General features: G+C 40.1%; 1 protein-coding gene across 3 annotated transcripts; it reads left to right on the top strand.

Moving 5' to 3' along the window:
* The first annotated feature begins 683 nt into the window (after window positions 1-683).
* LOC126483681 (uncharacterized) lies at window positions 684-26,585 on the top strand. 3 transcript variants are annotated; one of them, XR_007587758.1, is made up of 4 exons: window positions 684-987; window positions 21,522-21,616; window positions 21,715-21,846; window positions 24,118-26,585. XR_007587758.1 is itself a non-coding variant. In XM_050106763.1 (4 exons), exon 4 carries the CDS (start codon window positions 21,730-21,732, stop codon window positions 23,125-23,127), a length of 1,398 nt encoding a protein of 465 aa, XP_049962720.1. In that variant the 5' UTR covers window positions 688-987; window positions 12,150-12,240; window positions 21,522-21,616; window positions 21,715-21,729; the 3' UTR covers window positions 23,128-23,983. The 3 variants fall into 3 exon arrangements, 2 of the variants coding, with proteins under 2 accessions (XP_049962720.1, XP_049962719.1); XM_050106763.1 differs by lacking the exon at window positions 24,118-26,585 and adding an exon at window positions 12,150-12,240 and having other exon boundaries at window positions 688-987; window positions 21,715-23,983; XM_050106762.1 differs by lacking the exon at window positions 24,118-26,585 and having other exon boundaries at window positions 688-987; window positions 21,715-23,983.

Below are 26,585 nucleotides of genomic sequence, written 5' to 3'. Positions count from 1 at the left end.
TTACAGTTGATTCTTTTATTTCGCACCTCTGGCACTGTCCATACCACCAGTAATATATCTTTGTACAGTATGGACTTCTCTCTTATAATTTCTATGTGGTCCATGGTTTGTGAAATAAGCCCTCACAATAATTTGTTGCTTCAACAAACGTGGCATGCTGGTGTCTCCCGCAAATCTTCTTACACGTTCTTTTTCTTGCTGCTATTTATTGATTCAGACAGATTCTGATCTGTTTCCCAACAGATAGCGTCTGTGAGAGATACTAGCAATAGCACTTGCTTGCACTGCAACCACCAACGTATCGCGCGTGTAGGGACCAAGAAGAAAAGATTAAACTCTTTATAGTGCACACATAGGCATTTAAACTGTTATGGTTACCGTGCACCATATACAAATGGAACTGAAAGAAAACATATTATCGTAAAAAGACGTATCATCTGCCATGCACTCACAGTGGTTAATAGATGTGTGGATATAGATGGAGACGTAATATAAAATCGCATAACAGAATATTTAAGGCTAAGTTTCGCCATTGTAATCGGGAAATGGAAGAACTAATATTCTGTAGAAACCGATGAAACTATTTCCTACAATAATAGGAGAAATTTAGTTCGTTCGGAGATATATATTTTTTATGTTGGCAATATAGTGTGCCTGAGCACTTGTGAAATGCGCATGGTATGTTCAATGTTGTGAGTGTGAGTCTATGAGTCTACTATGAGAATTCGGTGTTTGTTCCTTGGATGTGAGAGTGGGGATGAGATGGTGTGTGTATTTTGTTGTTATTGAAGATGTAAGTCGTACGGATAAACTACAGCGATGTGCGTAATCAAATATCACAGAAACGATGTATTTCATCGGTAAAGATTTTACTGCACTGAGAATATATAATATTGGTGTCTACAGACCGAGAATAAGTGTTGTTGTATTCCCAAGTGGGCTGCGGCACTTTAGAGAACGCTCAAATTGGTTGCGCCCTTTTCAAATGTGAGTATTAGCGTGAAGTTTCTCGTGACTTGTTCTCTGATATTTATAAAATATTGATTAAATAGGTGTGCATAACCTGACGGTTCTCATATTGTTAATTAGATCTGTACTTCGTAACGGACTGGTTCCGTTTTTTGTTCGTTATGTAAAAATGAATACTTTCATATGTAGGAAGTTTTGTAGCCTACGGAGTTCAAAGATGTGTCAGTCGTTTAGTGTTTTGAAATGATTTCTGATATGAGTCACTCCAGCTCGTGTATGTTCACATGCAGATGCGCTCGCAGATTTCAGAAATAAATTTTACAGTGAAAAAAGACCTCGATAGGTTTTCAGAATGATGTCTCATTAGAATTTTGCTTTGCCTTTAAACTGCCATGACATACTATCACTTTACCGTTCAGTGCCATTTAGTTAAACATTTTATCCGCAATTTAAGAGTTGTCTGTCCAAATAAAGTGGGCTTTTATTCCTAGAAAGTTGGTAGATTGTTACTATTGCCATGCCCTGCGAAACCTGCTTTGTTTTCAGTTGGAGAACGTGGTGATAACCATTTTAGAAATAAGGCATATGACTGTCTTGATATTCTCCACAGTCTACAGTGTTAGTACTTCTGTTAGTAGCTATTCTAAAAGTACATGCTATAGAGTAAGTATGAGGAGACAATATGGTAATGTATGTAGATCACAATAAATGAGAAGCACCAGTTTGTTTTTGTTCTACAATATTACTCTTATTGTTAACCGGTTTTCGGCTTACATGACCATCTGCAGAGCTCATGCTAATGCCACTCTAACTCTGACATGTGAGTGGGTTTGTATTGACAGATAAGGAAAAACAGAAACTAATATATTAATGTGCTGTTGTCCAGTTTAAACTACTTAACAATCATCTTGTTAAGCAATTAAAATTTGTTGTCAAAATTGAATCTTGCAGTCAAGTCAGATAAAACTGACATTAAATGTTCAGACTGTGTACTTCATAAGTTAGTCCCTGTCAACAATTAGGAAACAAGTATGCATAAGTACCTATTCTTCTCCCACCTCAGCACACTATTACAGTTGTAAGATACAACAGCATAATCAAAAATATCAGCAGTCTCATTGTAACATCTGTTATGAAGAAACAAGTATGACATCTATATTTTGTATTTCCAGACAGATGAGACAGTTAGAAGTGTAATTTTTGACTCGTGTTTCTCATCTTCCAGTGGAAGTGACTTATTGAAACATTTGCTTTTTCCACAAACCCCTTACTTTTAAGACTCATTTCGTTGTGAATCAGTAAAATTCCATATTACCTCATTTTTGCTTCAACCCAAAGTTTCTTCAGAGTTTCCAAGATTTTTACGGTTTCCCCATCACTAAAATTCCTGTCTCCTCTGCTGCCGGTGATTGTGCATATTATGGCCATAAGACTAATTGCAGTTGACATACTTTAGGTTGTATCTTCCTTACTGCCAATGTATGCATAATTCCTGTCATCTCCAGGTATTTATGGTCTTGCACATGTGAAAGGATAGACCAGCTGATAGTCAGTAGTTCTCCTAATGATATTGGTATTGATAGCTGCCGAAATTAGAAATGGAACAGTCTAATTGATCCAATTTGAGAAATAAGATGATTTTCTCTCCTCATAATTAGTATCCACTGTTCATTTTGAACAAGGCTATGTCACAAGCATGGTATATATTTTATTTGACTGGTAATATCCTGTTTTAATGTATTACTGCTCCATTTGTTAACATTGGGTACCACTGTTATTGGCTTCTTTGTAGTAGTACTCAGTAATCCCTGTTGCCTACTATAGCCATCCTATGTCAAGTATGCTGTCAGAGGGGCAAAGGGCATGGTAGAAGGAAACCAAACAGCACTCTGACAGGCATTTTCTAAATACCAACATCTCATTGTCTTTTTTAGACCTACACAAGGGATACACTAACACTTGACACCATCACATTTTACTTACCTTCCATAACTGGGGTTTTCAAGGCACTGTTCTAATTTTTATTCATTATTTTTTATCCCACTAATCAATTTGAGTTAGAATTGGCACATTGCTCAGTTCACCAGGAGTCCAGTAGAACAGCATTTCTCAGGGCTCCATGCTGAGTGTTACAACTGTCCTTGTCACCATGAGTAGGATTCTGATCTCCATCAGAACACTGGTTGAGCCTGTGCTGTATGTCGACGACTTTTGCATTTGGTACAGCTCTCGGTATGTAGCCTTCACTTACCACCTCAAAGATGCTACCTGAAGAGCCTCTGTTTGGTTTCCTTCCCCATGACTTCCAGTTTTCTCACACGAAAATGTAAGTCGTGCATTTCCGTCTATTACAGTTCAACCTAAATCAGAATATTACTTGGGTACTCATCATTTGGACAGAGTTATGCACTCTCGATTATTGGGACTCCTCTTTGATAAACCACTGACATTGTCATATTTTTCTACTAAAGATTGGCCGAATGTGACAGCAGTTTTTTTAACATACTTTTAAAAAATGTCTGAGAAGCACCTTCAGCTTTGAAACTGTTGGACTTAGTACATCATCATGGAGTAAGACTGGCCATTGCTATTTGCTAGATAGTCTGCATGCTGGAGCTGGGATCTTTTGGTACACTTGGAGGTGCCTTGGTAGCAGAGCATGTGGGCAAAACAAGCAATTCCTGAGGTATTCCTAGATCCTTCGAACAGAATACTGCTTACTGTAGCTGGAGAAAAAAAAAAAAAGAAAACACGGATCATACCCATTTACATGAAGGGTAGTAAAAGTGATCCACAAACTAATCGTCCAATATCCTTGATGACAGTTTGTTGTAGAATCTTGAAATATATCCTGAGCTCAAACATAATGAGGTATTTCAAATGGAACAACCTCCTTCATGCCAACCAGAATGATTTCTGAAAACGTCGATTATGTGAAACTCGCACTTTCCGCACATGACATACTGGAAGCTTCAGATCGAGGCAGTCAGGTATATACAGTATATCTTAATTTCCCTCAGGTGTGATTATGCCTTGAGACCCTCTACTGGGACCTCCGCCTAACACTCTTAGAATGTGCAACCCATGCGTTTGCATACACTCCTCCTTGGTTTGTATCTAGCCTGTGAATTAGAATTGATCTGTTTCAAGAACCTGAAGTTTGTTGCATCCATGATCTCTGGCCTCTGTTTATCAGGAGTGTCAGGATGCTACCTTCACTTACACTGATGGCTCTAAAATCACAGATAGACCTAATATAGGATATGCTTTAACATCTCCCACCAATCAGAGGCAACATTCATTGCTGGCAACATGTAGTCCTTTAACAGCAGAATTGATAGTCTTTAACAGAGCCCAAAATTTTATTACGCAGACCTATTTCAAAGACATTTTAATTTGTAATGACACAATTAATAGTCTCCAGGCAGTTATTAATCAGTTTTTCTCGTAGTCAACCTGGAATATCTGCTACTCATAATAATAAGACTGACTGTTTAGCTACAGAACAGATTATTTACCTAATGTTCACATTGATGATTCCAGGTGCAGGTTTATGAGTACATAAGACCTGTACTCACTTGGAGATGGAACATCATCTGTTGGGCTCCAAGCCCCTATAATAAACTCCGCACTATCAATAAGACTAAAATTGCATGGTACTCCTCCTGTTCCTTCTGAAAGGGATCCACCATCCTATATCACCTCTGCATCAGTCGTACCAGATTAACCCATAGTTTTATTAGTGATGGGAAAACTGTATGAAAATAATAACCTTAATTGGCTATATTCTTAGATATGGGGATTGTTATTCTTTCTTTCACCCATCCATTCATTCATTTCTTTTGAGTGAAACCAGTTTGTGGGAGCAACCAAGTGAAAACAATCAACACATCCTGTTGTAGTTTTACATATTGACTGAACTATTCATTCTTTCTGTTAAAGTTGAATCAGTCTGTAGATTTTTCAGTCAGCTTTACCATGTATCCGCTCTTTCAACTTCAATCACTCTTTAATGTGGTTGGATGGATAAAATATCTACTCACGATACATTGGCTACCTTGTGACCTAGTCCAAAATACCATATTTGCCCCTTCTGGAGGCCCACAGCTCTTGTATGGGTATGTGTGTGGCATGCTCTGGCTGAGCTCTGAGCTATTTCTACCTTTATTCTCTTCAGGGCTGCAGTCCCTTCCCTGTATCTGCTCCTCCCTATCCTAGCCCCTGCACTCCCCCCCCCCCCCCCCTTTCTACCACGGTGTTTCCCTTGGCGACGGTCTGGCTGTTCCCTTGGTTCAGCTGTTCTCTTTCCCTCTTCTGTCTCATGTTTGCATTCTCCCTTTTTTCAGCATTTCTGATCCATCTGGTTTGACCTCCCTTTCTAAATTGTTTCCAAAGTGTCAGCCATTTGGGGAAGAACTCCCTCCCTACCATTTGGCAAAGAACTCCCTCCCTAGCATCTCCAGCGTGGGTTCCCCCCCCCCCCCCCCCCCTCCTTCCCCGCTGTAAGCCCCCCTGTCCCCCCCATCCCTCACAGTAGCCAATCAGTGTGGTGTGGCTGTTATCTACCCATCTGATTGAGCCCATGACAACACAGGCATCACACTTCTGGCACCTGAGCTGTCGCCGCCTCATGTAAACCTGGGAGTGGAAGGGTCTCCTTCAATCTAATGAGGAGCTAAGGACTAATCTGGCATGGTGTGACATTTATTTCATCCGGTGAGTCCAGAGAAGTCCTAAGGACAATTGTGTTGATACCAGTGCTTTCATTCTGACTTTTGAGGGGGTGCTGTCCCAGAAAAAGTCAAGGTTATGGTTTACTGTAGCAGCATGAAGCCCTATATCCCACCTCCCCTGTGCTGTTTCTAGTGTCTCCATTTTGGTCACATCTCTTCATAATGTGATGCATATCCTACTTGCAGCAACTGTGGCCACCTTCTCCATGGCGCAATCCTCGCACCTTGCTGACCAGTTGCGTGAACTATTCCAGCTCTCTCTCTCCTCACTCACCGGATTTCCCCAGTCTGTAAAAAGGAAAGAAAGATTCAGGAATTCGAAAATCTTGACCCTCCATCCTACTTCGAGGCATGACAGAATTAGGCCATCTCCACCCAGTACCACTATTGTCAACATTTGCGTATATTGCGCCCTTTTCCTCCTCTTCCCCCTCCTACTCCTCTTTCTTACTCCTCCTTACCTACATCCAGTCCCCCTTTCCGTCTCATGGGCGGTTCCCATTTCCTCCCTCATGGAACTGCTCCTTCTCCTTGACAAGAGGAGACACCCTCTTCTCTGGCACCCACTGAGGATGAGGCTCACCCAAGAAGCCTCTCTCTGCAGTGTCTCCAGGACAAGAAGCCTGTTATTTCAAGTTTGACACGGGACCTACACTCTGTGGGTCTCAAGGCTGCTTGTTCTTTCCTGGATCGGGATATTCCTGTGATGTACCCCTTCCTGACCACGCCTCCTCTCATCCACCGAAGGAGGCTTAAGTAACAGGACGAGGTCCCCCCCCCTTCCCAACATTCAGGGGGTATTGCCCCCTCCCTCTCAGTCAGGGTCTGATCTTACATTCATGGCTGTCACTCTGTCCTCACTGATGACGGACACTGACTTGGCACAATGATCGATTCTGGCTGATTTGACATCCATCCTGGCTCTTGTACTACCCTCCACCAATGAAACTGCAGTGGTTGCTATTGTCACCTTCTAGAATTGCAGTCTCTTCTTTCTCTCTACTCTGTAGCTTGTGTCATATTGCAGGACTCTCATTTCATGGATACTCATTCACCAACTCTTCTGCCGGAACCAGGTTGGCTCTTTGCAAGCCTCCTGTGGTGTCTGTATGCTAGTCTACACAGACATCACAATATGTGATATTTATTCCCCTCTCCCCCTCCCACTCCCCAGACTGGGCAGCCTCCTACACTTCCTGCTCTTCTTGTCCTGCTTCAACAACTCCCTCCATTCTTCCTTCTCCTTGGGCATTTTAATGCCCGCTGCCTCCTCAACATAGGAGCTCCCACACACTTTTATTGCAGCACACATCACTTCCTCAGCCATTGATCTCTCCATTTGTGGCCCTGGATTCCTCTCTTCTGTTCAGTGGGAAGTTCATAACAACCGAGCGAGGTGGCGCAGTGGTTAGCACACTGGACTCGCATTCGGGAGGATGACGGTTCAATCCCGTTTCCGGCCATCCTGATTTAGGTTTTCCGTGATTTCCCTAAATCCTTTCAGGCAAATGCCGGGATGGTTCCTTTGAAAGGGCATGGCCGATTTCCTTCCGCGTCCTTCCCTAACCCGAGCTTGCGCTCCGTCTCTAATGACCTTGTTGTTGACGGGACGTTAAACACTAATCTCCTCCTCCTCCTCCTCCTCCTCCTCCTCATAACAATTTGTGCAACAGCGATCAAATCAGATTTTCTTAATTTTTATTCAGCATCACACATCTGGACACCTTTCCAGGTAGGTCTTTACCAAGGTGGATTTTCCTTGGCTGCCATCCTAAGCACTCCACCACACAATGGTACTGATGAGTCCGTACAGAGTTTGATAGATGCTGCCATCCATTTGGCAGCTGCTACAGTGATTCCCTATTCCAAGGGATCTCCCCCACAGAAGACTGTTTCTTGGAGGAACCCCGAAGTTGCTGCAGCTGTCGTGTCCTCCAGCGCTTTAAGTGGCATTCATGTCTTGACCACCTCCTGGCCTTCAAAAGGCTTCATCCCTAGGCGTGTTATCTAATTAAATGCCAGAAACAGATTTCTTGGGAACCATATGTCACTGCCGTAGGACCGCATACTCCCTTCTCGAAGATGTGGGCAAAGATGGAGCACATTTTTGGCCACCATACTCCTACAGGTGTCCCATTAATTTCTCTGAATGATGTCATCCTTACCAGCCCGGACTGAAATGAGTGTTTTGCTCAGCATTTTGCCCGGGTGTTGCTGTCTGTCCACTATCTACCCGTGTTCTGTCTTCTTAGAGATTCTGGAATGACCCTTTTATCTTTCCCTGCTGCCTGGAGTCTTATAACACCCCACTTAGCAAGTGGGAATTCACCAGTGCCCTTACCCTTTGCCCTGACGTGGCTCCTGGGCCAGACTAGGTGCATATCCAAATGCTTTAATACTTATTGGTGTGGCTAGCCAAAGACATAGACTTGTCCTTTCCAACTGTCTCTGCAGTGAAAGGGAATTACTTTCCCATTGGTGAGAAAGTGTTATTCCAGTTTTAAAATTGGATGAACCACCTCTTCAGGTGGACAGTTATCACCTGATCTTTTTAGCCAATGTCCTCTGTAAGTTACTTGAACGTATGGTGCATCGGAGGCTGTATTGGTCCCTTGAATCCTGGGACCTTTTGGCTTCAATGCAAGGTTCTTTTCGGTGAGGGCACTATACTGCAGATAATTTAATCCACTGGAGTCTGCTACTAGAACGGCTTTTGCCTGTTGCTAACACCTTGTTGCAGTCTTCTTTGATTTGCATAAACCTTATGATACTACGTGGTGCCGCCACATCCTGCCACATCACATGAGTGGGGGCAGTTTGGCCCACTCCTAATTTTTATCAAGAACTTTCTTTCATGTCACACTATCCAGGTATAGGTTGGTGTCTCCCGTGTAGCACCTCCCATATGTAGGAGGACGGAGTACTGCAGGGCTCTTGTTTGAATGTCCCTCTCTTGTTAGTGCCTATTAGTGGTCTGGTAGTGGCTGAGAGACCTACAGCGTACCCTTTTGTATGCTGATGAAGTCTGCATTTATTTCTGTTTATCTGCAATGGACATTGCTGAATGCAGGCTGCGGGGAGCACTACAGAGTGCAGTCTGCGCTCTCACTCTTGGCTTCCAATTTTCAGATACCAAGACCTGCATTATGCATTTATGTTGTTGCTGTACTGTATATCCCTATCTGAATCTGTACCTTGATGGCCAGCTCCTCAATGTGGTGGACTCTCATCAATTTTTGCAACTGGTCTTTGATGCTCAGCTGATGTGGCTCCCCCATCTTCATCAACTAAAGCAGGCATGTTGGTAGCATGTCAATGATCCCTGATACCTCAGTAGTACCAACTGGGTCACAGACCACTCCACTCTCCAATGGCTCTACAAAGCATTGGTCTAATCCAGTCTAAATTATGGGAGTCTCGCGTATGGCTCAGTAGCACCTTCGACATGACAGATGCTGGACCTTATATACATCACTGTGGGGTATGGCTGGCAACAGGCACATTTCGGACTAGCCCTGTAATCAGCTTCCCAGTGGAGGCAGGGGTCCAACCGTTGCACATTCTGTGCCAACAACAGTTGATCGCTTATGCATTAATCATCTGCTGCTCCCAATGGCACCCAAAATACTGTCTCGTCTTTCCAGCTACAGAGATCCACCTCTCACAATGGTGACACAGGTGTGGTGTTATGATCGCTATCTGCAACTGGTCCTTTTCTTCAGAACTTCAGCTTCCCTCTCTACCACCTCTTCTTTGGGCCTACTCACATACACCTCCATGGTGCATCCCTCGTCCACAGCACTGTCTAGAGTCTAGGCCAATATTCAAGAAAGGTAGTAGAAGTAATCCACTAATTTACAGGCCCAAATCGTTAATGTTGATATGCAGCAGGATGTTAGAACATATATTGTGTTCGAACATTATGAATTACCTCGAAGAAAACGGTCTATTGACACACAGTCAACATGGGTTTAAAAAACATGGTTCCTGTGAAACACAACTACCTCTTTATTCACATGAAGTGTTGGGTGCTATTGACAAGGGATTTCAGATCAATTCCATATTTCTGGATTTCCAGAAGGCTTTTGACACTGTACCACAGAAGCAGCTCGAAGTGAAATTGCGTGATTATTGAATATTGTCTCAGTTATGTGACTGGATTTGTGATTTCTTGTCAGAGAGGGCACAATTCATAGTAATTGACAGAAAGACATAGAGTAAAACAGATGTGATTTCTGGCATTCCCCAAGGTAGTGTTGTAGGCCCTTTGCTGTTCCTTGTCTATAGAAACAATTTGGGAGACAATCTGAGCAGCCGTCTTCAGTTGTTTGCAGATGATGCTGTCATTTATCGACTAATAAAGTCATCAGAAGATCAAAACAAACTGCAAAACAATTTAGAAGAAATATCGGAATGGTGCAAAAAGTGGCAGTTGACCCTAAATAACAAGAAGTGTAATGTCATCCACACGAGTGCTAAAAGGAACTCTTTAAACTTTGGTTACATGATAATCAGTCTAATCTAAAAGCCGTAAATTCAACTAAATACCTAGGTATTACAATTACGAATAACTTAAATTGAAAGGAACACACAGAAAATGTTGTGGGGAAGGCTAGCTAAAGACTGCGTTTTATTGGCAGACACTTAGAAAATGTAACAGACCTACTAGGGAGACTGCCTACACTATACTTGCCTGTCCTCTTTTGGAATACTGCTGCGTGGTGTGGGATTGTTACCAGATAGAGCTGACAGAGTACATCGTAAAAGTTCAAAAAAAAAGGCAGCATGTTTTGTATTGTGAAATATAGGAGAGAGTGATACAGGATTTGGGCTGGAAATCATTAAAGGAAAGGCGTTTTTTGTTGCGACAGATTCTTGTCACGAAATTCCAATCACCAACTTTCTCCTCCGAATGCGAAAATATTTTGGTGACACCGACCTACATAGGGAGGAACGATCACCACGATAAAATAAGGGAAATCAGAGCTCATACGGAAAGATATAGGTGTTCATTCTTTACGCGCGCTGTACGAGATTGGAATAATAGAGAATTATGAAGGTGGTTCGATGAACCCTCTGCCAGGCACTTGAATGTGATTTGCAGAGTATCCATGTAGATGTAGACTTATTACAAGATCCAAAAGACTTGACTCTGCCTGTGGCCCTCTGCTGCCATTTCTCCATTCTTGGTGTGTTTCGGCATTGGGAAGTAGTCTGTAATGATGTGTTGATGATTGTCTGTCACATTGGCTTTGCTTGCGTCCATGAATGAATTCCATTCCATGCTGGATGGCTGCAGTGTTTTCACTGCTGACTTGATAGCTAGCTTTCATGCTCTTGAACATATCCGTACATACAGTGGTGAGTCCTTCCTTATCTGTAGCGCCTCCTTGAGCAGTTTACAAGCTCTTGACTAGTGTTACTTTTGCAGTCCCTTGGTCCTGACTGTCCAAGATTCCCATTTTGCTCTTGAACAGTTTAGATGCTCAGTGGTCTTTGCCTGGACCTCGGGTCGCATTTAGATCCTGGGAAATGGATTCTCTGACAGATTGACCAAAATTACTACCAGTAATCCGCCTCTTGAGATAGATATTCTGGCACTAGACCTTCAATTGGTATCAGTTTCAAAGGATTTGTAATACAGAATGGCATAGTCTGACTTTGTCAAACAAACTAAGGATGATAAAGGAGATAAAAAGTTTGGATGCCCACCATGCAGGCCTCTTGCAAGGACTCCATCATCCTTTACCAGCTCTGCATCGGCCTTACTTGGCTGACTCGTAATCATCTCCTACATCGTGACGATCCACCCCATTGTTATTGTGCACCCATTTGATGGTGGACTCTTAATCTCCCTGGCTTGCTACTGATGATGTTAGCATATGATGCCTCATAGGCTGTCCTGGTTTTAAGGTTTATTTGTAAAGGTGGTTTTTATCACTCTCTCCAAAGGAGGGCAACTTAGCCTTTTTGATCCATTTAGGGGTTGGCGGGACACCCTGTTGCTTCCTCTGCCGTGACTGGGCAGTGGCCAGCTGGGCTTGGAGATCTGCTCCAACCCTCATTGTACCCATTCTCTTGCTCTTCTTCACCCTTCTTGTCTGTTTGATCCTATTTGGTGTTCTACCTGTATTTTCTTGTGCTTCTCTCAACCTGCTCATGTTGCTAGTCATTTCTGTGTATTGTTGGGCGAGGAGCCTCTGATAAGTGGTTGGGGGCAGGAGGAGCATGTCCCTCATTGCAGTGTATGCCTTCAAGGACCTCCACCAGCTACTGCTCCTTGCATAGTGCACCCCATCTGCCTTTCTTCCTCGCCCCTCTTTTCTCCTTCCTTGTTCCTTTATCTAGGCATTACTGACCTTTGATAGACTTTGATGTTTTCTTTCTTTGGGTTTCACACACTATTCTCTTCTTTGGTGCACATTTTTGTTGCCTTGCCTGTTACAGGTAGGAGGGATTGATGACCTCATAGTTTGGTCCCTTTGATACTTAAACCAATGAACCAACCATTATATTTATGTTCTCCTGCCACCCCTTGGTGAGTAATGCTTTATCTATCCATTTTCCAATTACATTATATTTTCAAAAATTGATCGTTTTCTTTGATACAAACAACTTTTTAGTGTTTTAGTTGGCTGAGCTATACATTCATTCTTCTGAGTGAAACCAGTCTGTAATATTTTGCTTAGTTGAACTGAGGCATTGGTATACAACTGGAGCACCTATATCTCCAGAGGGTTAATTTAATTATGTACTGAACCTAGACTAAATTTTCTTTTCATCATTTAAAACTTACTCATATATTGCTGTGGATTAAGATGTTTCAGATGCAATTAACATGTAACTAATTAAGCTGGTGTATTGTTGGGGATAGAAAGTTGAGCATAAAGGCGATGGAGAAAGGAACATTGCAAAATTTTAAGCACTGTTTGAATTCTGTTTTACTGAGAAAATCTGATGATGTCCGTCAATTAAAAATCATTTTAATCTAGCCCCTAAACACTAATTGAGACATTTATTTGTACAGAAAATAATTTAGGAGAAATTACGTTACTTGCTATTTGCATAAACAATAAACATAATAAAGAGATAAATCGTGTGCACACAAATCTGGTTACATTTTACAGCCTTTAAATAGTAGCAGATATAAAATTGCATGGGCATGAAGAAATAGTATTCACATTCCTATATAGATACTTCAGTTTCACAGTCAAGCCTGTCTCTGGCCATCACTGTAAACTGTCTGATACAATGGTTGCAGCCTTCAGGACTGATTGGCGCCACATGCTACATCACCTGTGCTGCCATCCAGGGCAGCAGGAGGAGCGGGTGCTTCCTACCTCTTGTGTTTGCTTGCTTCCTGGTTGACAAGAAGGCAGCAAAGCTGTCTCACAAAGTCAGTTGAAGCAAATCAGCAAATTTATTTGCTAATCAAAATTGTCGTGTTCTGCATTTATGTCTGTCATTCAGTAGACAAGTTTTCCAGACAGCTGGAAATAGGGAAGTTAGCTAGGGTATTGGCAAGCCAGGACCCCATTCATGGCGGATCAGCCCGCGTTTGCAGAGGCCAAAGCGCAGAACAGGGCAAAGAATAATCCGTGAGTAGAACCAAACGGACATAGCACTTTAGCTCATGCTAGTATGACAAAGAAAACAGACACACAAAAACCAAAACGCAAACACAAGTTAGTTGAAAATGAGACAACTAATGAAGAAACACCAACACAACAGCCAACTGGAAAGATACAGAAATATCTAACAGTTATAGATACTGACCAAAATGGAGATCAACACCCATATGTTACAGACACCATTCAAGAGGACAATCAACACACATTTAACATAGTTATTCAAGGTAATGAAGAACAGGGCTACACTATCCAAATGAAACTGAAGAAAAAAAGCCATTTAATAGACATAGTCTGACAATGAAGAGACAATTACAAAATATTATACTGATCATGAGCATGTAGTTTGCGTTTCAAATCTAGAAAAAGGTGAAACAACAAAGATATTGTACACTAAATTAAAACAAGTAAATCTGGCACAAGAAATGAAGGACATAAAATTCAGTCGAAATGGTAGCTTAATTCTCATCAGTAAAAACCCAAATATTGAGGAACTAATTGTCAAAAAACTAAAGGCAAATTGCTGACCAGAAATGAAAGTTGAAGCAATGAGACCTTATTACAATCCTAGACAACAGCAGCAAAGAAATTTCAGGAATTTTGTTCAAAGTTTGAGTGTAGTCATAACAAAGGTTGATTTTGATGTTGCAATTAATGACGTTGAAGTAGTTCTCAAGAAACTAGACTTCAATTTTGTCAGGGTAGTTAGAATAAAATCCAAAGAAACAGGAAAGGAAATTCAAAAATGTGTGTGATTATGCGTGATCAACATACAGTAGATTATCTTCTAAAAAATCATTTGAAGATTTTTTGCAAGGCACATACACTAGAAACTTCAAAGCTTCCTCCTCCACAACCAGTACAATGTGTAAAATGTTATAGCTTCGAACATTCTACTAACAACTGCACAAGGTCACCAAAATGCGGTAAATGTGCAGTTCAACATTTTACAAGTAGCTGCACAGCTAAAAACATAAAACCAATATGTCAGACATGTGGAGACCACCACCTAGCAACCGATGTTAGATGTCCCAAGACACTAAAAGAGGTCGCATTGATTGACACAACTGTCAAAGTACACTGCATCAATACACCAGTTACAAAGGAAGCTGACATTGACGAAAAATATTTTCAAGTAGATGATTTGCTTAGAGCAGTTACTACAGCTGTGATCAGTATACTACCTGATAGGAAGAATAAAATAGGAACAGCCATTGGAGATGTATCAAAGGAATTCTTCAGTAGGAAAATTGCTATCGCAGAGAGCGTAAACTCCATGCATATCCAAATAAACAATCTTCAGGACCGTACAATACAAGAACCACTACAGTTGGCACCAAAGCAATGGGCACCATTGAAAAAGAATAGTCCACAGAGAAAAATACAAGTAGAAGAAACATCTTCTCCAGAAGTTGACAGTACTTAACAAATATCTTAAAGAATAGAAATGAACTCTAATTTTGCAGATAGCATATAAAAATGGATTCTCGAGAAAATAATGTAATTGCTAGAGAAACCAATATTGCCTTTGTCAATGAAAATGGTATTCAATCGAAAATTAATTTAATAGAACATCTAATCGTCAGAAAACATCAATGTGATTGGTACTGCAGAGACATAGGCATCTGAGTATCCAATAAGATCAAGGATTTTATATGCCATAGATATGATACTAATACTAGTGGAAGGAATGTTAGTGGAGGCGTAGCAGTATTACATAGCAAAAACTTTCCAGCAGCTAGGATTGATTTGGCAGAAAATTTGCAAAATGTACAAGCTGTGATATTAAAGACACAAACAAGAACTAAGAAATTTACCTATTTAACAACAATATATATATATATATATATATATATCTCTCCAAAGGACAGATTACCAATAGAATTTTTTGAATATATGACAAGTCTGGGCCCTTTCATTATTATGGGTGATCTAAATGCAAGATCTAATGCTTTTGGAGATTCCGGAATGAATACAAATGGCAGAATACTAGAGTCTATCCTTACAAAATTTAATATTCAACAAGTTGATAACGAAGAGCCTACTTTTATAAACCACATAGGTACATAAATACCTGATCATACTTTATACAGTAACAATATACATCGACATTTTACTGCTCACTGGATAGGCAAAAGTATTGCTAGTGATCATCTACCACTGTTAGTAAGAACTACAATGTACCATTCTATCAAAAGCCAACAAAGTACAAAAGTAATATATGATTTAAAAAAGTTGGACCAAGAAAAATATCAAACATTGCTTGATGAAAATATACCAGAAGTGACTGATATAACAAGAATTGAAGAATTATACCAATATAACGATGACACAGTAGCAGCTCTAAAACAAGCGCAATATGAAAGTGCTCCAGTAAAAAGAATAAAAGAAAATCTAGAAAGGGTACCTGAAAATATTTTGGCAACTATAAAACAAAAACGTAAGATATATTGCCGGTAAAAGGATTTCAGTTTGAAGAATTGATAGTAGAATGGAACAGGTTGAATATGCTTGTTAAAAGACAATTAACAGAATTTCGCTCACAAAGATGGGCAAAAACGTTTGTATTGTTAGATCACAAACAATCAAACAAGTTCTGGAAGACTTTTAAACGTATTATAGGAGATAAAATACACATTGATCCTCCACTACAATATAATGGGAATATAACAACAGATATTCAAGAAAAGGCAAAAATTTTTAAAGAAGTTTTAATAGAAACTCATAAAATACCTAAGGATCCACTTTTTAATAAATCACACAAACAAAAAGTTTAAGAAGAAATGTCAATGATTTTTACATCACCAGAGGTTTTAAATGAAGAACAATTAGCACTGATTCAAGAAATTACAGAAGAGGAAATATATAATGCAATAAATAATGGCTAAAACACTTCACCTGGAACGGATGGAATTAGCACACTACATTTTAGAGTAGCACCAGGGGAGAAAATAATTACCAAAACCTGGAAAACCATTAAATAATCCAACATCCTATCACTCTATAACACTATTATCAACTATTGGAAAATCTTGAGTCAATATTAAACAGACAATTACATAATTTGCAGAAGACCAATGGGACATACCTGACATACAAGCAGGTTTTAGACAACAACATTGAACTATAGATCCTATTATTAGAATATGTACTAGTATTACCAAGGGCTTAAATATCACAGTTTTTGCATCAGCCTTATATTTGGATATAGAAAGAGCTTTTGACAGGGTATGGCAACCAGGATTATATTACAAGCTTATAAACTTTGGTATCCCAATTAAATTTATCTTACTCCTTAGTTCTATCACTGACAATAGACCTACATATGTATCGGTCAATAACAAACTCTCTAGTCCATTCATTCCAGAAGCTAGGGTGTCACAGGGTACTATTCTCTCACCTTTGCTATATAGCTTATATACAGCTGATATTCCACAGCCTGCCCATTAGAATGAAGGCTTAGCACTTCCCTCAGATGATACAGTTTATTGGTGTAATGAGAGAACATCCGAAGAATTGAATAATATAAACACACAAAACCTCACAAAATTAGAAAAATGGATTGGCACCTGGAATATTAAACCTAATGTGCAGAGGAGTCAATTGGTGATATTTAGATGCAGAAATTTTACTACTAATAAATTACAAACACCAGATAAAGTTAAAACTCTGGGGAGAAGAAATCCTACCAAAACCAAAAGCAAATTATTTAGGTCTTATAATGGACACAACACTGTCATGGAATCCTCACCTAGATAATATCCTAGTAAAGGCAAGGAGAAGAATTTGTCTCCTAAAGTTAATTAGATTATATAAGAGGAGCACCCAATAGCACATTAATTTATACTTGTAAAACGTTTATAAGACCAGTCCTGGAATATGGGGCACCAGTATGGATTGCAAGTAAACAGCAAACAGAAAGAGTTTTATGCACAGAAAGAAGAATCCTATGAATTTCTGCTAGATCAGGTCTCTATATTACAAATCAAGACATATATAATTTAGTAAATATATTACCGCTACGGCACAGACTTATTGAGCTTGATATAGGAATGAATAGACTTCACTCTGGTATGTTAACAACTAAAATGTTAAAAGAAGAATTTATGACTTTTAATTTTACACGCTAGCAGTATATATTTCCATCACACACTGTAGCCCAATGTATTAGGGAGACTAATGAAGAATTTGGTAGAACAATTCCACTTGGACCTTCTAATGATATTAGCCATTTTGTTAATGAAAGCTGAAGTGTAATGTCAGTTCTATAATAAAAATTAAATAAATTGAGATACTAGAGAATAAATACGATATAAAGTAAAACATTATGTAAGATACATTATCCCAGGTGGGGTTTTTGAGGAGTTTTCGCTACTCGTAAGGCGAATGCCGGGATATAACATGATTTCCCCCCAGGAACAAGAAGAAAAAGAGGAAGAAGCAGATTAAGTAGGAAAAAGGAAGAAAGTAATAATGAATAGGAATAGCAGACACATAATGAATTATTGAAGAATTATTGTTACTGAATTGGATAATAAATATTTCAAGTAAAACAGGAAATATCATTTTTTTTTCAAATAATATAAATAAATGGAGTCCCAACAGTATTAAAGCACCTATGGCTGAAAAGAGCTAAGCTCTAGATACAACCTAACCTCGTAAGAGGGGATGAAAGATGGGGGGGAAAAAATGTTTTATGCATCTCATTCTGCATTGCAGGCACACAAATTTCCAGGGGAGGAGTGGGTGGAGAGGGGGTTAATGCAAATCATAACCTTCCATTCATATGAAGTGGCTGTCAGCATATCTGCTGGTAGTCACTGCTTGTATAGTATCCAGTAATGGTCTGCCGAGTCTCTTAATGTGAAACACACTTAATTATATTTCTCCAGCAAACTATTATTTTTAGAAATATAAATTTTATTCTCCTCTCATTGAAATAAGATATATTATTTGTTTCGAAAAGATGTTGGCAACACTAGTGATTTTTCATGTATAATTGAAAAGGCTGAAACAGTATGTAAATGAAATTACTCAAACCCAGAGAATGAGTGAAAATGTTTATATTACAGATGTAACTGCCAGAGTTTGTCAGTTGTCAGAAGTGAAAGCACTCAAACCTGGAGAGTGAGTGAAAATATTCATACATATGATGTGGCCAAAGGAACTAATTTCATTTGACTGAAGAAAACCAACTGAACAAAAAGAATTTGACTGGCTGATTGGTTGCTGAAACCAATTTATGGCCCATCACTAAGTTTCATCTTATATAATGAGCTACCTCCTTTTTGGTTGTGGAGCCGTACAGACAGTTGCTAACATCCTATTGGAATGCCTCTACCTTCTGGCTCACCATGCCAAGTGTGCTCTTCCAGATCCTTTGCCTCTTACATAGCAGACAATGTGTGGACTGTTAGACTGGTTCTTATTTCTTCCAAGGAAGTGGTTGAGAGGTTTCTATTCTCAGGCTTGACATTCCAAAAAGCTTTTGGGGTGCGGCTGGAGTTTTTAGCATTCGGGTGTCTCCTGTCACATGCTGGGCCTGTTCGTCCCATTTTACTCAAACGTAATTGCTTTTTAAATAAAATTTGTCCTTTTTCTTGCACACCCTGTTTTCTTTTTGGGAGAAGCACTTCAGTAAAGACAAGGGGATTCCTTGTCTTTGATTGTAGCTGCTGATCAAAGAACAGAAGAACAGTTTTCTATGCATCCTCCAAGAGAGTGGGTTCTGTTCCCATCTTTGACTCTGTGACTGTAATGGGGATTTGGGGGAGGAGGCGACCCTTGTGTGAGGGATGCCCCCCATCATGAGCCAGACCCTGGGGGCACTTGACTGTGTCCACCCACCCAGTGCTGTGATTATTTCTCTCACTTTATTTTACTGCTGTTGGTCGAACTGATTTTCATAATGTTTTTAGCCTCTTCTGGTTAGAAGGCATTATTTATTCCACTACTGTGTTAGCCGCACTCAGATGTGGGATGAGGTTCCTCTCACCTTAGTTGAACCCAACCCACTTACTTTTACCTCTCTTTAAATTATTTTACATTTCTTGTATCAGTATTGCTTTCAATGCATCGACCTTACCACTACTACATACTATCGCAATTCAATCAAATTTCTGGTGGTCCCTAACTCAAGAGGATTATGTCTTAGATGAAGGATTGACGCTCTCACTGTTTAGTCCCTTAACCCATACTCCCTTCCAACGACCAACCAACCAATAAACATTGAAGAGCTTTTTGTAGGTGATTGTCTGCAGCTGTTCAGTTATTTGGAAAAAGCTGGATCAACAATACAATTGTCACATATGAGCCGTACAAATGTCAAACATATATAGCCTAACTGTTATAATACACTCCTGGAAATTGAAATAAGAACACCGTGAATTCATTGTCCCAGGAAGGGGAAACTTTATTGACACATTCCTGGGGTCAGATACATCACATGATCACACTGACAGAACCACAGGCACATAGACACAGGCAACACAGCATGCACAATGTCGGCACTAGTACAATGTATATCCACCTTTCGCAGCAATGCAGGCTGCTATTCTCCCATGGAGATGATCGTAGAGATGCTGGATGTAGTCCTGTGGAACGGCTTGCCATGGCCATTTCCACCTGGCGCCTCAGTTGGACCAGCGTTCGTGCTGGACGTGCAGACCGCGTGAGACGACGCTTCATCCAGTCCCAAACATGCTCAATGGGGGACAGATCCGGAGATCTTGCTCGCCAGGGTAGTTGACTTACACTTTCTAGAGCACGTTGGGTGGCACGGGATACATGCGGACGTGCATTGTCCTGTTGGAACAGCAAGTTCCCTTGCCGGTCTAGGAATGGTAGAACGATGGGTTCGATGACGGTTTGGATGTACCGTGCACTATTCAGTGTCCCCTCGACGATCACCAGTGGTGTACGGCCAGTGTAGGAGATCGCTCCCCACACCATGATGCCGGGTGTTGGCCCTGTGTGCCTCGGTCGTATGCAGTCCTGATTGTGGCGCTCACCTGCACGGCGCCAAACACGCATACGACCATCATTGGCACCAAGGCAGAAGCGACTCTCATCGCTGAAGACGACACGTCTCCATTCGTCCCTCCATTCATGCCTGTCGCGACACCACTGGAGGCGGGCTGCACGATGTTGGGGCGTGAGCGGAAGACGGCCTAACGGTGTGCGGGACCGTAGCCCAGCTTCATGGAGACGGTTGCGAATGGTCCTCACCGATACCCCAGGAGCAACAGTGTCCCTAATTTGCTGGGAAGTGGCGGTGCGGTCCCCTACGGCACTGCGTAGGATCCTACGGTCTTGGCGTGCATCTGTGCGTCGCTGCGGTCCGGTCCCAGGTCGACGGGCACGTGCACCTTCCGCAGACCACTGGCGACAACATCGATGTACTGTGGAGACCTCACGCCCCACGTGTTGAGCAATTCGGCGGTACGTCCACTCGGCCTCCCGCATGCCCACTATACGCCCTCGCTCAAAGTCCGTCAACTGCACATACGGTTCACGTCCACGCTGTCGCGGCATGCTACCAGTGTTAAAGACTGCGATGGAGCTCCGTATGCCACGGCAAACTGGCTGACACTGACGGCGGCGGTGCACAAATGCTGCGCAGATAGCGCCATTCGACGGACAACACCGCGGTTCCTGGTGTGTCCGCTGTGCCGTGCGTGTGATGATTGCTTGTACAGCCCTCTCGCAGTGTCCGGAGCAAGTATGGTGGGTCTGACACACCGGTGTCAATGTGTTCTTTTTTCCATTTCCAGGAGTGTAGTATGCCTTAACACACTCCATATAAACACACTGTGCCTTGGTACAATTACAGTAGTGCACATTTGACTATTTTGACAATTATATATATTTTACATTTGTATGGCACATATGAGATGGAAATGTATGATTCATCCATTAATGTGCAAGGTTTTTGTCCTGGAAGGTTATTGTAACAATCGAAACCAGTAGAGAATAAATATAAAATTGCACAGCTGATGGCACAGATATGCTACTTTTCCAAAATATAGAGGACTATAAAAGTGTCAGTTAATGAGGATGTAGCTTATAATAGGTGCAAATTTGTGTATGTAGCTCATGCTGGGCACTGATTACGTACTTTTTACAAAAACATCTAAAACACTGAACAATCCTCCTTGTGTTTTTAACTTAATATGTTGTACTTTACTTTCAGGGCACTCAACTTTTAAGTAACTACTTTACCAACAACGCAAGGCTGTGTTGCTGATTTTGTAGTATGGAGCTGCAGAAACTGTGCATAATTGTGATGTAAGGCAAATTACTACTAATTGTGTCTTCAGTATGTTCTTTTTTAATTCTGACAGGCCTTATTGATTCAGAATTTGGCTGTATCCTTTCTATTTTAGAGCTATGAAAATAGTATGAGACATAATACCATCACGTCATGCACAGAGAATCCAGAGGAGCCCTCCATTCTCACAACAGTAAACATCAAGATGAAGAAATACTATCAGTTAGTTTTGGTAATTGTGTCTGTGGTAAGTTTTATAACACTTCTCTTCTACCGCCACGAGTACAACAGGCTGCGTTATGTTATGGAAGTGCTGAGCTTTTTTGGAAAACCAGGACAAGTGGCTGAGTGCCTTCCTCCAAACATCTCTCAAAATTTAAAGAAATCTGTCAGTTTCATTGATCCACTGCCATCTTGGCAACGACTGACTGACACACATTTTGTTTATTCAGCCTTCTGGGAAAAGAATGATATCCACAGTCATGTGAAAGTTTTCTCTGTTGAAGCAGGGAAAACTATTCCACAGTACAGCTGTGAAGTTTGGTTTGAAGACAATAATACCCCAGTAACTGGAAGATTCAGTTACACAATAATTCAGTCAAAAGAGAGTGCACTTACCCATGAACAAACTATGATTGCAGACAATGTTATAGCTTATAACTTGTACTGCAAACCAAAGCAAATTCCTGGTATTCCATTTGGGGTTACATTTTTCAAGACTGATAGTTTGTTGCCGTCCCATGTTTTCATTCCTGTTGGTTATCCTGTTGACAGACCAATATTAGAAAACAGCACAGCAGTTTGCATTGTACCCGGATTTAAACCAGTACTGCAAAAATCTGCAATCATTGAATTTCTTAGCTACCATCATCTTATTGGAGTAAATGAATTTATAGTATATGACAAAGGCTTACCAAACCGAATTGCTCAAGTGCTGCTGGATCCAGCAATTAAAGAAAATTTTGGTATTGCATTGTCTTTGCTTCCCTGGAATTTCCCATTTCCACATTTGGAAGCAGAGCCAGTTATGAGACTTGTTGTCGAGAGGGACTGCATACAAAGAACTGCTGGAAAAGTTCGGAATGTGGCTGTTTTAGGTTGGGGTGAGTATGTAGTGCCTAGGTATCACCACACTCTTGCAGGTATGTTAGATGATTTTGACACAAAGAAAAAAACAACCACCAGTTTTGAAATACCAACAATAGTTTTTTGTACTGATCTCTTAGAACATGACACAGACGAATCTTTACCATTGGTTCTTCGAAAGACGAGGTATTACAAAGGAGACGACATGGATCCCCCTCTGCATCTGTATCGTCCTCAGACGGCAGTGTCCAGGTTTACTGTACCCAGTACACAACGTGTTTCACAAGGAATAGCTGCTGTGCATCGCTACATAGAATGCATGCTTGGTACTGGTGAACAGCCAGTTGAAACTCTTCCATATGAGAGAGCTATTCTTAGATTTGCAGGGGACTTGAAAAGATCTAAATTGTTAAGAGCCTGGTCTTCAGGTAGACTGTTCTAATTTTTAATTTTATTTTTATGTGCTCATTCACATGACTGACAGGGATGGTGTTCACATTCCAGCTGGGCTTTAGAAGCATGCCTTCAGGTAATGTGCTTCCAATAAAGACTTATGATTTTATTAATTGGGAAAATAATGCACTTGATGTGGTAAGAGATATAAAACTATATCTTACACTATAACTTAGTCTGCTGTTGGAGTAATTTTAAACAGTAGCAGGCCCAGAGATAGAATTGCAGAGAGCTGTGTTTTGTGACCCTTAATTTTGTGCAGTGATGCTTTTGTATTGTTTTATTGTAATAAAATTATGATTATTAATTGGAAAGTGTGTTGTACATAGAACTTTGGAAATGTATATTTTGAATATGTGTAATAGAGGGCTATTTGACCAGCCCCTCAGCTAGCTTGAATCATGTAGTTTTCTAACTTCCCTTTATTGTAGACTTTTTTTTATACATTTTTATCTAGTCGAAGTAATTCTGAAATTTTTGATCTCTCTGAGCTTCTCTGATAAATCAGGTTGTGTAGTAGTACAGTATTGTAGCTGACAAATAAGATGTTACAGTTGTTCATATAAAATTTCCCATAAATTGTTAAAATACCAAGTATGACGTACAGAGCCTGAGTTGCAGTATGGTGGCATAGTTTTATTTGTCAATGATCTGTTGTGGCATAATCACATTTAACAATGTTAAAGCATATTGGTTTGTAACGTAAACATATTTGCACAATTGAGACTACTTGTAGCACACAGCTATGTAAGATTTATATGCTGTCACTGCAGCAGCTTAAACTGAGCATTCGTTATGTATGTACATTTGTATAAAATACTGTACAATAAATATTTGTGAAGAGATGTTTGATTCTTATAATCTACAAGGCCTGGATAGCTGCCAAAAGAAGGAAAGAAGGTTCCTGTGGTTCCTGGCTTGTGCATTTTAAAAAGATGCATGTGAAGTAAAGAAAAGATGTATTTTTGTTTTCTTTTAGTTGCTGCAACACGGCTGAAGGTTACAGATTTCTAACTTTGTGCTTTACTGTGAGTAAATGGTGATACCTTCGCAGTGATTAGAACAGTGGGACAGTGATTGGGTCCAAATTACTCAAGGATGAACTAAGTGATCATAGGGGCTTCCAGTTAGTTTTGTATTGGCAAATATTTTACTGATATATGTATATATAAAACTGCTGAGTTATTACAGGTTTGGTGGGCATTTTGTATACAGTAGTGACAAATAGTTTGATGAGCTTGTATGTGGAGAACACAGGCTTAGATTGTCATCTCTGCAAATGAAATGGTTGCAAATTTTATGTAAATAGTTAATAACAGTGCCATAAATTCTTTTTTTTGTGGTGTTAGGAATTTTCCTGGTTTCTGAGCTCTTAATTTTGAAGAGTATATGGAGTCATTAACATTTGTTAAACATTGTGGCCTCTGTATGTGAACCTCAGCAATTGTACTTGACAGACGATCTTCCTCTGCTATGCTGTCCTTCACTTTCTGTAGTATTATACCTCATTTTAAGACACATTCATAGTAATATCCTTCCCGTTTTAAGGTAACAACATCCAGATGATCCATTCACAGAATGACAAATTTCATTTTTCTTTCACTTCTTTTTCATCTTGTGTTTGATGGAGAAAATGTCAGTCCCCGTGATTTTTTTCTACTCATTTCTCATACACAGCTAAAACGATTATATTCACAAGTTGCACTGCCTCCCGTTTTGCTATTGCCTTACTAACGCTGCCCATATGTTTCCACTCAGCCTGCAGTGCAGAACGAACCTGTCATATGTGCAAGCACTGTGCTTTACACAAAGGCACATTTTCACGTGGTTTGAGATATGTGTTAGCCAGTTGTTCACAAATCAAAATGTGGACAGTGATATTTCATATAATTTCAAACAAAATTTCATTTAACGAGAACGCATTTCTCGTATTATGTGCTGTATTATTTCGACAAAGGCTGCAGTAGGTGTATTAAGAGACAAATTATTGCGTCCGTCTATCATTAGGAGGAATTTTTATGTTTTCTGTTGTTTGAACAGATAAGATTCTGCGAGCTATTTGTTGACAAGCATAACATTTTCTGTTAATCGCCTAGCGTGCGCGTATACGGTCTGCCTGATACCTGCCTTGCTGACAGTAAATTCTTCCAACCAGCGTATCTTCTCATTTACATGTAACACTCGATGATACCTTTGTCTGTAATACCATAGAAAACGGTGAAGTTAAGATATTATTTCATTTTAATAGTTAATTGGACCTAATCAGGCATTTGCTGAAAATCCTTCCCAACATGTTCATCATCTGGATAGGTAATGTACAAGGAATACTTCTCCAAAATAAATGCTACGAATTATTTAAACCCTGGCATTCTAAGACAACTAATATTTAAAGAAGTTAATGTCCAAAATACGTGGTACTTGATCGTGTATATATTTCATCTAGTTCCATTAAATTTAATCTGTTTTTGTGTTTTTAGTCAATACTCTTATTTTTAAGAGAAGCTTATAAGTTTATACTGTCACAACCTTGTGGTTGACACACAACTTTAGTTAGCCTCATATGAAAGATCTCCTTCGGGCCTCATAATTCTGGTGGGGAAAAAAATCACATGTAGAAAAAATCTTTATGTAAATCAGAAACCAGTAACTGCTACCACAAATAATATTCTCTGAGAAGATACCTTCATTCTATTTGGTTGCAGGCTCCTTGACAGTCTTTCCTGGGCCAACTGGTCCTCCTGTCTCTGCTCAGCTACGTTCTAGATAAGAGATCCCATCTCTATGTTCCAAATCTTCTCCATGTTCAAATTTCTCACAAGTAAACCTCATTTTGATGGGTTAGAGATGCTGCCAATGAAACTTCATGCAGGGTTTGTTGCCACACACTCACACTACATCAAGACCTCATAGTTATCTCTATGGAGCTTTTGAAGTTTTAATCTGTTCAGTTTCTTGACTTCATGAGCATCAGAATCCATTAGGACACTCCTTGCCCTAAGTTGTCCCATATTCAGAGTATCTACCTGGCAGGATGCTCAGACAATGGGTTATTTGCCAAAAGCCAGTGTTTAAGATGCTGACAAGCTATTTTAATAATGGAATTTTTATTTGTTGCAAGGTTTGAAAGTTCATTCATGTATATCATAGGTAAAAGGACAAAAACTTTCTTGATGTTCTGCAAAAATTATTTATTTAATTATGAACCACAGCATATTATAGAATGTTTATTCACTGTATCAAAAGGAAATTTCTCTTGAGAATAACCACAATCCTCCATTTTGTCTCTTGTTTTTACACTTTTCCATTTTCACGTAATATAGTAGGTGCCCTATTCATAAGGGGCCCCAGGAAAAGTGTTATAAAATCTTAATAGAAAAAGGAAAAAAACCAAGAAATGAAGGTACATTAAATTACATCACACACACACACACACACACACACACACAC

The sequence above is a fragment of the Schistocerca serialis genome, chromosome 6 (genome assembly GCF_023864345.2).
Source record: "Schistocerca serialis cubense isolate TAMUIC-IGC-003099 chromosome 6, iqSchSeri2.2, whole genome shotgun sequence".
Classification (NCBI taxonomy): Eukaryota; Metazoa; Arthropoda; class Insecta; order Orthoptera; family Acrididae; genus Schistocerca; species Schistocerca serialis.
Note: the sequence above shows the minus strand (reverse complement) of the source record. Positions and strands in the feature narration are given on the sequence as shown.

Coding starts and splice junctions, on each gene's coding strand:
- LOC126483681 (XM_050106762.1), top strand. CDS start 21,730: ATGAGACATAATACCATCACGTCATGCACAGAGAATCCAGAGGAGCCC.